General features: G+C 36.4%; 1 protein-coding gene across 5 annotated transcripts in view; it reads left to right on the forward strand.

Moving 5' to 3' along the window:
- LOC149780285 (zeta-crystallin-like) overlaps positions 1-12,238 on the forward strand; it is a 69,409-nt gene that overhangs the window by 36,592 nt on the left and 20,579 nt on the right. For all 5 annotated transcript variants that reach the window (XM_089937092.1, XM_089937090.1, XM_089937088.1 and 2 more), the window contains exons 3-4: positions 4,690-4,842; positions 9,272-9,435. In XM_089937092.1, the coding sequence (XP_089793218.1) occupies positions 4,690-4,842; positions 9,272-9,435 (317 nt within the window). The remainder of the gene's footprint in view (positions 1-4,689; positions 4,843-9,271; positions 9,436-12,238) is intronic.

Consider the following 12,238-nt stretch of genomic DNA (forward strand, 5'->3'; position numbering starts at 1 on the left):
GATACATGGTCTATGGATAGCGGGGAGAGCCGCTGCTGACTGTAATTCAGTTGGGAGGGCTTTTGGATCAACACCATGCCTCCCCTATTACTGGTATTTAAAACAAAAATTGATAAAGCTACAAACACCAAATGCAGAGTGACTTTGATAGCCCCACCTGTTCGAACAGCCACAATTGCAGCTGTTTCATCCATGCCCAGGCAGATTCCTCCTTCACACTTGGCCCTGACTTTTGTCAGTAGAGCGTTGCAAAAAAAATGTAATTGAAATCTTTTTTTTTCATGGAAAGTCTGAAGGCCCTCCACTTTGAAGGTGTACTGGGGAAAGGGGTAGGTTTTCAGGGACTGGTGAAACAACAACAGCATTGATCCTTGAGTGCCTTCATCCCCCAGTTGTTTAACTGATTTGAAGAGAAGGTTTGCCCTGCTACAATCGAAAGCTACCACTCCATGATCCCAGGCACATTCAGGGATAATGTTTGTGCAGATATAGGTCATCATAAGGATTTATCAGATTTTTTACCTAATTTTAAATTTTAACAGACCAAACATTGCTCACCCTGTTTCCCAAGTGGAATTTTCAATGCATGGAATTTACAATACATGCTTCTAGTTTCAGCATGCAGGGTGAATCAGTTGTATGATAGTTCAGTGGACCCAAACTATCTACAGTTCAGTTAAGATCATTCTGTGGTTTTGATGTTGCAACTAGGCTTTATAATAAAGAATAGGCTGCCTTCAAAAGACAGTCAAGGAGTGGTTATCAGTCCCTTTACGTCCCTCAATCATTCTAAGAACGCGGTGATGTAGGACTTGGTTTCTGCACTTTTACACTACATAAAACACAAGGTAAAGAGTCATGTGATATGGCAATGTCTCTTTCATCCAGTCAGACTGAGAAAAGAAGATAGAACCATTTAAGCCCTGGCATCATGGCTAAAATGGATAATATGTTCAATGCATTCAGAGAATTACAATAATCAAGTATGCTTCATGAAAATCTCACTTCATAAAATCAGCTATTTCTGCAAACCTCACATATGAATACAACATAGTGTTCCAGGCCATAATAGATGCAGTTGGTAGGCATGGAGTCTACCTTTTCAAGCTTCTATATGTGTGATCTAGCTTTGCAGAGACCAGATTAAATCCGATAGTTCCTATGGCTGCAACTTAACTTATGCACCCCTGGAGAGTCTTATCATTTTTGCCTGATTGTGAATTTAAAAAAACATTTTGGAGGCTACTTCTGAATACATCCAAATACATCTGCTTCCAAGAGATTTTCATTTAGCCAGATGCCAAATTGTGTTAGAAACATTGTTTTTCATTGGCTATTTCGCTCATGCATGTGCAGAAGGATAAAATTTGGAGGTTATTTTTTTTTGCTTATTGGATCCATCATTTTCATGTCCTGGCCCCTTTTTACTTCAAATTACCATTTCATCCTACTTTTTGCAAAGGTTCATCTGTCTGTGTGCAGTTCAGACAGGTCTGCCTTAGATCTCAGACCAAAAAGTCTAAAATCCAGACATAAAATTATATCCCAACAATTTTGGTGAAAAAATAGTCTCAAAAAAGGTTTTTCCATGTATTTTGTAATGGAAGTAGAAAGTCCACATTATTTGGTATCATTTTAGGGCTACATCAGTTTACTTTTCTGTAATACCACCAACTTTGGTGTATCTATGACCTTGATACAACAGAGCTCAAAAGTATGGTACCGCCTTATGACATATAAACATGGCACCAGGGGTTAATGAGTTAAACCATCATGAGATCAGATTAAAATCAGCACAGTCTTGCTATTGGTGTAAAACAGCACTTTTGCTGGATTTGCTTTGCAAATTTACTTGTTAAGAAAAAGCCGTATGCTTTCTTGTCTCATTCCTGGGTACTTTTGTCATGACTTATATGACCATTAGTTGTGCCAGTCAAATATTTGGAGTGTGGTTTATCCTCACAGAGGGAGGAAACTTTGGTCCCTCAAGGGTGACCATTTTAGAATTTGTATTCTCAGCAATGCATTCTGCTATTATCTCTATTTGAAACATTAATGTATTTCAAAGAGAAAGTAAAGTATTTTTTCATTTCTTTCTTTCTTTGAGAATATTTAACTAACCACATTGCTATAACATTGATCCCCCACTTGAATGGCCCCCATGCTTTTAAGGCCAGAATCCCATGGCACCATCTAGTTCATGTTCAAAAGTCCACCCCTCTAACATACTCAGCAGCTGGCATATTTGTGCAGAAACTTTCACATTGACCCCTAGCAAGAACCACATAATGATGTTTACCAATAGAAATCTCATGAAAATATGCTGGTTTAGATATTCAACACATTGCCGTTTGCTCCAAAATGGTGATAATGTAACTTTATTCCTAAAAAGAGTTACTCAGTGTGATCCAATTATCTTTAGTGCTGTCTTCCTTAGATGTTAGGTTTTATCACTTTGATAATCACTTGCTGTAAGCAGTAATTAACACTGATAATTATAAGATGACAAAAGCCAACTGCTGTTCAGCTCATGTCAGTGAGACATCTGGTCACCGTAAGGTAAAAATGTTATGCATGGCATTGTGGTTTCTCTCTCATAGATTACAGAATGTACTTGGAAGTGTACCAGACTAAATCCAGTTGATCATGTGCAGAGGTCTTGGAAACGCTTGATCACATGTATTTGGATGCAATTGTTTTATCTGGAAAGCACAAAATCGCTTACGCAGTTCTCCATATTCATTCAGTAGCTAGGCAGCAGATTCAAAAGCTTGCCAGTCCTGCTTCAGTCGCTTGCTGAGTGGGGAAAAAGTGTTGATCAGTTGATCATTTAACTGTGCTGATATTTGCAACCTATAAAAAACCTGATACGATAGCTGGGCAGCAAGTTCAAACACTTAAACTAGCTGCTGAGTGGTGGGAAAATGTGCTGATATTTACAATGACTAAATTCTTTGCAGAAAGACCCAGAAATGTGCAGGCCATTATAAAAGTACATCAAGTGAACAACTTTGCTTTCATTATTGCGTTCATTTTTTGAGTATAGCTGAATAAGTTGTACATGTGACCTCGAAATCAAGACACATCGGGACTTCACCAACATGATGTTTGCAAATTTGGATAAGTATTTTGGGGTTAAATGGCAAATTGACGAAGATTGTAATGAGATTCAGAAGAGTTTCTAGAACTGATAGTTCGGATAGGACAGTAGCTAAGTGTAAGAAGGGACTGATGCCTGGCTTAGCATTTGGAGTAAGAGCTTTTATTGGATTGACAAAATTCAGTCTCACTCAGGACAAACAAGAGCTATATGTCAGTGGTGTAAAGAATTTGGAAAACTAAATTCACTGGCAAGCACTGGTTCTTTTCATCTGGACATTTAGCCATTTGAGGTATGCACAGTATGCTTCTGGGAGGGGACTGAAACGTTTTCTGGTGGGACTCCTTGTTTTTGACAGAATAGGAGTCCTGCACTCCTGGTTTTAAAATCCTAGTGAGACCTCTGATGTGACAACCTCACATCATTTATAAACACTGGCATCATGGTCACTGGCATTGTGCTTGATAAAAATACAAATTGTCAATGAAGGAATAAGTTGTTGCAAAAAGCGCAAGATGATATCACACACACGTTTTAGAACAAAAGGCACAATTAATTTGACTAAATGAAAAGGTCCTTTGATCACAATGCAAAACTATATATTATATATATATTTTAATACAGTGGGAAAATTGAATTGATGGGCAGCGCTGAGGGTTAGTTACAGTGAGCCTCGATGTTTGTGCCCAGATTTTAGTGACAAGATTGTTTTGCATCATGATTGATAATTATTCATAATTACTTTAAATATCATTGTTACAATTTTTACATTTTTTGTCACAATGAAAAGATATTTAGAAACTAGTCATCTATTAAACATTTCATACTGTATATGTAATTATTGCTCACATCTTTGTGCTTCCCTTCTAGAAGGATCACCCACCTTATAAGGCCACTTTTATGCCACAGAAGGGGTAGCCTTATTAGAGGGGGACCAATGTAAATCCTCCCACACCACAAATGCAAGCATCGTCATCAAGGTGTCACTCAAGCTAAACTGGTGAAAAATCATAGCAACCAATCATGGGAGGGGGAGTTAAGAGGAAGGAATTTTCATCTTATTTAAGAGGTAGCAGAGTATTTCCAAATGTTAATGTAATTGGATAAGCATTCTCCAAGAAACATAATTTACTTAAGAGTGTGCTTGTCTTAATTATGATTGCAGTTGTTTGCAACTATTATTATGTGATTATGTAAGGTTCAGAGTGAACTTGATCATAAAAAGGAAGGGAAAAAAATAACAAATATATAAAAATTGTTGACAGCAAAAATAAACTGTACCCTGGATACTGATAAAAAAAGAAGTGTGTAGCTTTTGGTATTTCAGAATAACAGATTAATAAGATCAGAGATAATCCAAATGATATTGGCCTGCCTTTCATGTGATTCCATTTAATTGGGAGATAATTGACCAATGGAGGCCTTGAAAAAATTTACCCCTGATTGAAATCTTATTCTGCTTAGGTTTGCTTTCATATCTTCCCTGTCTATGCTATTACAGTCCAGTTTTATTATTTTACCCCATAGATTATACCCTTTATCCAAGTTTCTTTGTCTTCTTGACTTAAAATTTCCTTGTCTGATTCCAGGTTTTAATCAAGGTTATTGCAGCAGGTGTGAATCCAGTAGATACATACATACGGAGTGGAACATATGCAGCCAAGCCCAACCTTCCATATACTCCAGGAATGGATAGTGCAGGGGTGGTAGAAGATTTGGGACCAAAGGTCACCAGGTTCAAGGTATTTGATAGAATATCACATCAGTGTACAAGTTAACCTTCCATAATGGTCACCTATCCTTAGCAACTGTCTCTTAATTTCAGTCAAGTTTGATTTTCCCATCTCTTGATGGCATCTGCAGTCAGAGTTGTTTCAGATGACACCGGGCAGTGATATATTGACATAAGAATTGTTCCTCATGTTTATATCATGTAAATTGTTAAACTTGGTTTTGGATAGTGCAGCAGTAAGATTGTCTGCTTTTTGACCCTCAATATTCATAGAAAATTGTGTGTGGTGGGAGATGCATTAAATTGATCTGTCCATAAATCTTGAATATTTTTTTTCTATCCACCCCAAAATAACTGCCTTAATTATTAAAGATTTTTTACTGAATTTGTATCCAGCTAGATGGTAGTGAGAATATGACTGAGTTTGTCAGTGTTCAACATCTTGCAGTGTATAGCCCCTGATTATAGCAGTGTATAGCCCCTGATTATAGCATGTATTGCCCTGATTATAACAGTGTATAGCCCATGAATATAACAGTGTATAACCCCTGATTATAGCAGTGTATAGCCCATGATCATAGCAGTGTATAGCCCATGATTATAGCAGTGTTTAACCCATGATATTTGGACACAAAAATTTATATCCTGTTTACTAATTCACTTGATTATTGTTTAATTTCAACCAGATTTGGTATGCGGTGAGTTTGATTGCCAGCATTATAGGTCATTGTGTTTAGTTTAACTCCTAATAATGCTAACTACAAGTAGAAAAACCTAAAAACTGCCAGCCTGATTTGAACGAAAATTGTTTTGGAGCATCCTGGCCTATAGGCCTTTAAATTTTATACAGATCATGCTATTTCACCATTAAATATGGCCGCTTTTATCAGAATTAGAAAATCTTTTAACTGCATCTTCTCCAAAGTGTTGAGCAGAATTGAATACAAATTTACACAAAGCATCATGGCCTGTACACCTCTCTATTATTAAAAGTGATGCTGATCTACCATCAGATATGGCCGCCATTACTAAAAACAGAAAAGTTGAAATGAATTTTTCTGAAAAACTGCCATGGCCAACAGAATTCAACCAAATTTGACAGGAAGCACCTTGGCATAAAGACTTTAAAGTTTGTAGAAATGATGTCACTCTGCTATCAATTACTACAATTAATGTCACTCTGCCATCAGTTACTATAGTTACTAATGACACTTTGCTGTCAGTTACTACAATTACTAATGTCACTCTGCCATCAGTTACTACAATTACTAATGTCATTCTGCTGACAATTACTACAAGTAGAAGAAAACATTTAAGTAACCTGATTTCAGAAACTGATCAGAAAAATTTGACCAAAGTTAACAGAAAGCGTTCCAGCATTAAGATCTTTCAAATGTTTACAATGATTCCAATTTGCTATCAAATATGGCTATCATTAATTAAAATGGAAAATTCTTTAATGACTTACAGAAAAACACTCTTAAGAATCTGACCAAAATTTTAAAGAAAGCATTCTTGGGCAATGTGATTTTAAGTGAGTCTGTCATCAGATAAGGCTGCTGTTATTAAAAGTAGAAAAATATTTAATGACTTCTTAATAAACACTTTCATAACAGAAGTTTGACTAATTGTCCTGGCTTGAATATCTTGTACAAATTATCCTTTTTCACTTTGACCAAATGCGAAAAACAATATTTGACATATGGACCTTGCTGGTGTGCAAAGATGGAAGAAAATAGAGAAACTTGATAAAACTTGGAACAATTGATTGCATAACACATGCAATCAACACCACTGGAAGAAATTTCAACAGAAAGCATCCTACCAACCCTTGATTTCATGGCCAACTGCTCTTACATAGGTGTTCAGACAGGTGGGTTTTTTCAGGTAAACTTGGGTGTAGCATATGCTCCAGAAGTTGCCAGTATGTATTTTTTTTTGCAAACAGAGTTGTGTCTTGTACATTTATGGAAACTATCTTTATTTTCTAAAGTTGTAAAATTCCATTATGAGCAATAAAAACAAAAAATATTCTCTTGGAAACTATTTGCATTAAAACCTGGGTGGCACAAATTCATTTCCTTGATTTTGAATGAAAGTTCAGCCATACTGGAAATTACTAGCACTCTGCGTTTGAACTTTGTTCTTGTTTGGCGGGGGCTCACATCACAGTGGCCAATTGGTCTAAAACACTTACCTTTACTGATCATGGCCATTTCATATCTGTCCATGTGGGTTCAAGTCTCAGGCTTGGCCATTGTGGGTCTGTGAAAAAGCTGCCAGTAGTTTCCTTTAGGTCAGTAGTTCTTCCTGGGGCTTTTACTTTCAACTGAAATTACACCAACGGAATTATAACAGCTAAGGACAGAATAATATTTATGTTTGGCCGCAGTGATGATGGCTGTGAAATAGTACAATCACCTGTAATTGGAAAATTGGCCAGTACACAATGTTTTTATAGCTCTAATCACAGATTTTATGTTGACTTGTGTCATCCAAGCCATCTTTGTGTGACATCAGTATCTTCTTAGAGTGTCTTAAAGATCTTGACACAAAAATGAACTGACAGAATAAGAAAGATATTGCTTGTGATGGACAGTTCCCCTACCCATATCATTCTCAAGGAACTGTCAAATGTACAGTTCATTTCTACCACTGACAATATGAGCCATTTGCTGGGATTCTTATATAAACATTCAAAACAGTCATTGCTTTCATTGAAGTAGTTGATTGCATTGACAATAAAAATCAGCATTACTTAGTTGTGTTGTTCATTTCTTAAAAATGGCTTGGACTAATGTCAATACAGACAGTGTGCAAGGATGTTAAATAGATATTGGAGTTATCTCCATCGAGCCCCATTCCAATGAGGTATTAGAATACTGAGTTTAACAGTTTCATCAGTAATGTCATTTCTAGCTTCAGTTTTGGATAGTACAGTTTAACTGAGTGTTGATGGATATTTGATGGGGGATAGTGACTGAAACTTTTGATGATCTGATGGATTCTGCAATCTTGAAAACTGAAAGGTGGAGAATCAGTTGAAAAGGTGTGGATAGTGTAGATGACACCAAGCTAACTCATATTCCCTCACTACCTACCACCACAGCGGAAACAAAATGGGCATTAACGAACAGCAATGTGACTTTTTTTGAGTAATATGATCTTGTTGATGAGTATCTCATTGATGTGTACCTGAAACTCCAAATGACTGTGGACACTTTAAATTACTAATTAAATTATTGATATTCGCAGTTATAAGTCACACTTTTTTAAAGCAAATTCGTTACAAGTTAGAAAAAGAAAAAAGGAATATGTAAAACTGATTCCTTTTTGTAAGTTTTCACCACCCATTAATTACTATTTCAAGCAGATCTTGATCTCCCACTAGCCACAATTTCCCACTATTTCATACAGGTATGAAAAGAGGTATGAAATTGATGCCGCATTATACAAAGTTCTTGTTAATTGTTAGTCATTAAGAATATACTAAATTTTAACAATAAAGTATCAACAAAGAATCTCATCTCATGTGAGATAAATTTCTTATATCTTGCATACTAATAGCAAGATGCTAGATGTTAACAATGCAGTAAAGTATTAGCAACTAATCTCATCTCATGTGAGATAAATTTCTTATATCTCGCATATTACTAGCAAGATACTATGTGTTAACAATATAGTAAAGTATTAGCAAAGAATCTCATCAGAGATAAACTTCAAATATGTCTTGATTAATGCATGCAAGATAGATAGTGCAGATATTAGAAGTTTATTGTCTCACCTTTACTAGCAGAGACAGCAAGACAGATCTAGACATATCACTTTTTCTTATGGCAATTATCAGGCCAGCAATATTGACTATGTTTAAATGTTTTGAAAAGTTTTTGAGAATCAAAAAATTAACTGATATTTATTAAATATCTGATAAGATATAGAGTTCCAAAATATTTGTTGTCACAGTTCGATGATACAGTTAGTGTGAAGAAAATATTAAAATTAATTCGATCATAACATCACTAGAGTACTCATTATTAAAATAGCAAGGTTCCTATTGAAATGCCAGCATTATGATGGTTCCCATTTCATAAAGTTATAGTAAAATTATATACTATTTGCTTGAAATCCAAAGCAGAGCGAAGAGCATAGAACCCTGATCAATGGATGAATATGGTTATTAACATGCTTGTTAATATAAATTACCATCTATGCTTGCTTATATGTCAAGTGTAACTACAAGCTGTTATCAAATAATTTACTGTTAGATCTGTACCCATGCAGTTTTTTTAGGAGTAGTCAGAAGAATAAACATAGACTGTGATCTGTTCGCACATTTTGCGATGACAGATCAGGATCTTTGTTTCCAGTTGGACATGACTTATATGCAGATATATACAGAAGTCAGATTAAAGCATATTCTATTCCTATTTAATTTTCAGAAAGGAAACAGAGTATTTACTTATCGATCCCTGACCGGCACATATGCAGAGTATACGTTAGCCAGTGAGGATCATGTCGCAAATTTACACGATAGTCTCACCTTTGAACAAGGTGCTGCAATTGGTGTACCATATTATACTGCCTACAGGGCTATTATGTTCAAGTAAGTATAACTTGATTGATTGTCTGTATGTCTTTGGTACTGCTAGTATTGCAGAAACTCATCTGAATGTAGTTTTTTTAATTTCTGTTCACTTACACTTTCAGATATAACAGTTATGTAACTGGCTTCCTGAATTTCTGTTTTTTAGGGTCTGGAAGGGACGTTAAAGACTTTTTTTCCTGATTGAAATAAGTTTGGACCCATTTACCCTTCATGTTCTATAAGTCATGGGATACCTTAAACACTTCTACAAATTGAAGTATTTTCTGTTGTAACGACATTTTTTAAAAACAATGACCATGGTTGTTAAGGGGCTATCATCAGGAATTATTACATGGAAAATGTTATAAATTTATATAATCTGTTTTAAAAGTCTTTCAGATATATGCAATTTTCCTGTTTCTTTATTATTTCTACCCGATTCATATATGTATAAATTATGCATAATTTATACTGTAATTTGATTGATGACAAGAGTTGAACATTAGTGGGTTGCTGTAACCATTTTGCAATGGTAACCTATCCCATTTGTCTTCATTTTATTGTTATTTGTTTAAGCATTATTGCTTTAGAATATTGCATCGATGCACCAGTAATTATGTTCATATCTTAATTGTTTAACAATGATAGCACTGGACAACAAATTTTTACAAAAGTCATGTTACTGAAATAAAATTAGTCAATTCTTATCAATTTTTATGTGCTGAACACGAATATGACAGTCAAATTGCAAAATTGGCTCTGGTTTTTTTGTAATCTGCAAGAAATTAATGTTTACATAACGAAATGCATTCCAATAGTAAAAGGTCAACTGTAATAGCCTACCTATAAAAAATCAAGTCATTGACTACATCTTAGATTTCTTCGCCTGTCTCTTGTACAGCTGTTCGGGAGCATCTCTGAGGAGTGTCCAGCAGTAGTCAGCCAGCATTGTAGTGGACCATTTTCCCTGGTATCTTTGTTCCATTGTTGCGATATCTTGATGAAAACGTTCGCCGTGTTCATCACTAACAATACCACAGTTGCTAGGAAAGAAATCCAAATGGGAATGAAGGAAGTGAATCTTTAGAGACATATTGCAGCCAAGTTTCTTATACTTCATCAACATGTCTTCTACTAGTTCCTTATAGTTTTCTGCCCTAACATTTCCGAGGAAGTTTGTAGAAACTAGGCAAAAAGCATTCCATGCTTGTTTCGCGTCACCTTCCAGCAAGTTGTTGAACCAGTCATCTTTGAAAAGCTCTCGAATCTGAGGACCCACAAAAACTCCCTCTTTAATCTTTGCTTCGCTAAGTCGAGGGAATTTTTCATGCAGGTATCGGAATGCTGGCAAAGTCCGGTCAATGGCTTTCACGAAGTTCTTCATCAAACCTAGTTTGATGTGAAGGGGTGGTAGCAAGATTTTCTGAGCCTCAACCAGAGCTGGGTGTTGGATATTCTTCTCTCCAATGGCTACATTCTGCCTGTGAGTCCATTCCTTCCTCATGTAGTGCATTTCCCTTGCTCGGCTATCCCACTCGCATAAGAAACACATGTATTTTGTATATCCTTGCTGCAGTCCCATTAAAAGGGCAACTACCTTCAAATCACCACAGAGGTGCCAGCTGTACTTGTTATACTCAATGGAATTCAGTAGCTGCCTTAAGTTATCGTATGTCTCTTTCATGTGGACAGCATACGCTACTGGAATAGATGGAAGAATGTTTCCATTGTGCAAAAGCACAGCCTTGAGACTCAGTTTCGAAGAGTCCACAAATAGTCTCCATTCTTGTGGGTCATGAGTGATTTTTAAAGCATTCATGAGGCCCTCAATATCGGAACAGAATATCAGATTACTTTCCTTTCTGAAGAAAGGCTCCAATTGCTGGTGGCGCTTTCGATATGCAGTAATTGTGACATCTTCTTCTAGAAGATTCCATTGTTGGAGTCTTGATCCTAGCAATTCTGCCTTGTTCTTTGATAAGTCCAAATCACGAATCAGGTCATTTAGTTCTTCCTGTGTTATTCTGTGTGGGGTTGATGATGCACCACAGTGAAAATCTGGATCACTGCATGCTGATGGACCAGGAGAAGAACAGGTCGACTCACCTTTGTCTTCGTCAGATGAATCAAGAGAATATTCTGCTGGAGGTTCTGGAATAGGAAGTCCCTCACCATGTGGAACTGGTCTCAATGCAGACGGAATGTTTGGGTAGACTATTCTCGACTTCTTTCGCTTCGTTATTCCGCCGGAAAGAGGAGGAACCAAGCAGAAGTAACAGTCATTTAGGTGGTTGCTTGGCTCTCTCCACACCATTGGGACTGCAAACGGCATTGATGACCTTTTGCAATTCAACCACTGTGAAAGCTGTGTTGTACATGTAGCACAGCATATATGCGGAGCCCAAGGCTTGTCTTGGTCACCAACCTTGCATCCGAAGTAAAGATGATATGCCTTTTTCACTTGAGAATTGATACTTTTCTTCTGGTTGGCAAATGTCACTTCCCCACAAATATAGCAAAAATTGTCCGCGGTATTAACACACTTTCGAGGCATTACTGTATTAACACACTTTCGAGGCATTACTGTTCTTTATTGTATGTAAATGGATAAAATAATAAGTTTTATGTAACAGTAGCTTGAACTGTCTCGCACAACGTCTAAAATATTTTAAATGCTGAACCTATCTGATTGGGCTTTATATAGTACACTGCTTACGTCAGCTTCAGCAGCCGCCTGGCATTAGTATAATAGGCCTACACATGTATAGTACACTGCTGATGTCAACTTACTTCAGCAGCCGCATGGCATTAGTATTGCATT

Source organism: Sinohyriopsis cumingii, chromosome 16 (genome assembly GCF_028554795.1).
Source record: "Sinohyriopsis cumingii isolate HCF-2022 chromosome 16, ASM2855479v2, whole genome shotgun sequence".
NCBI lineage: Eukaryota > Metazoa > Mollusca > Bivalvia > Unionida > Unionidae > Sinohyriopsis > Sinohyriopsis cumingii.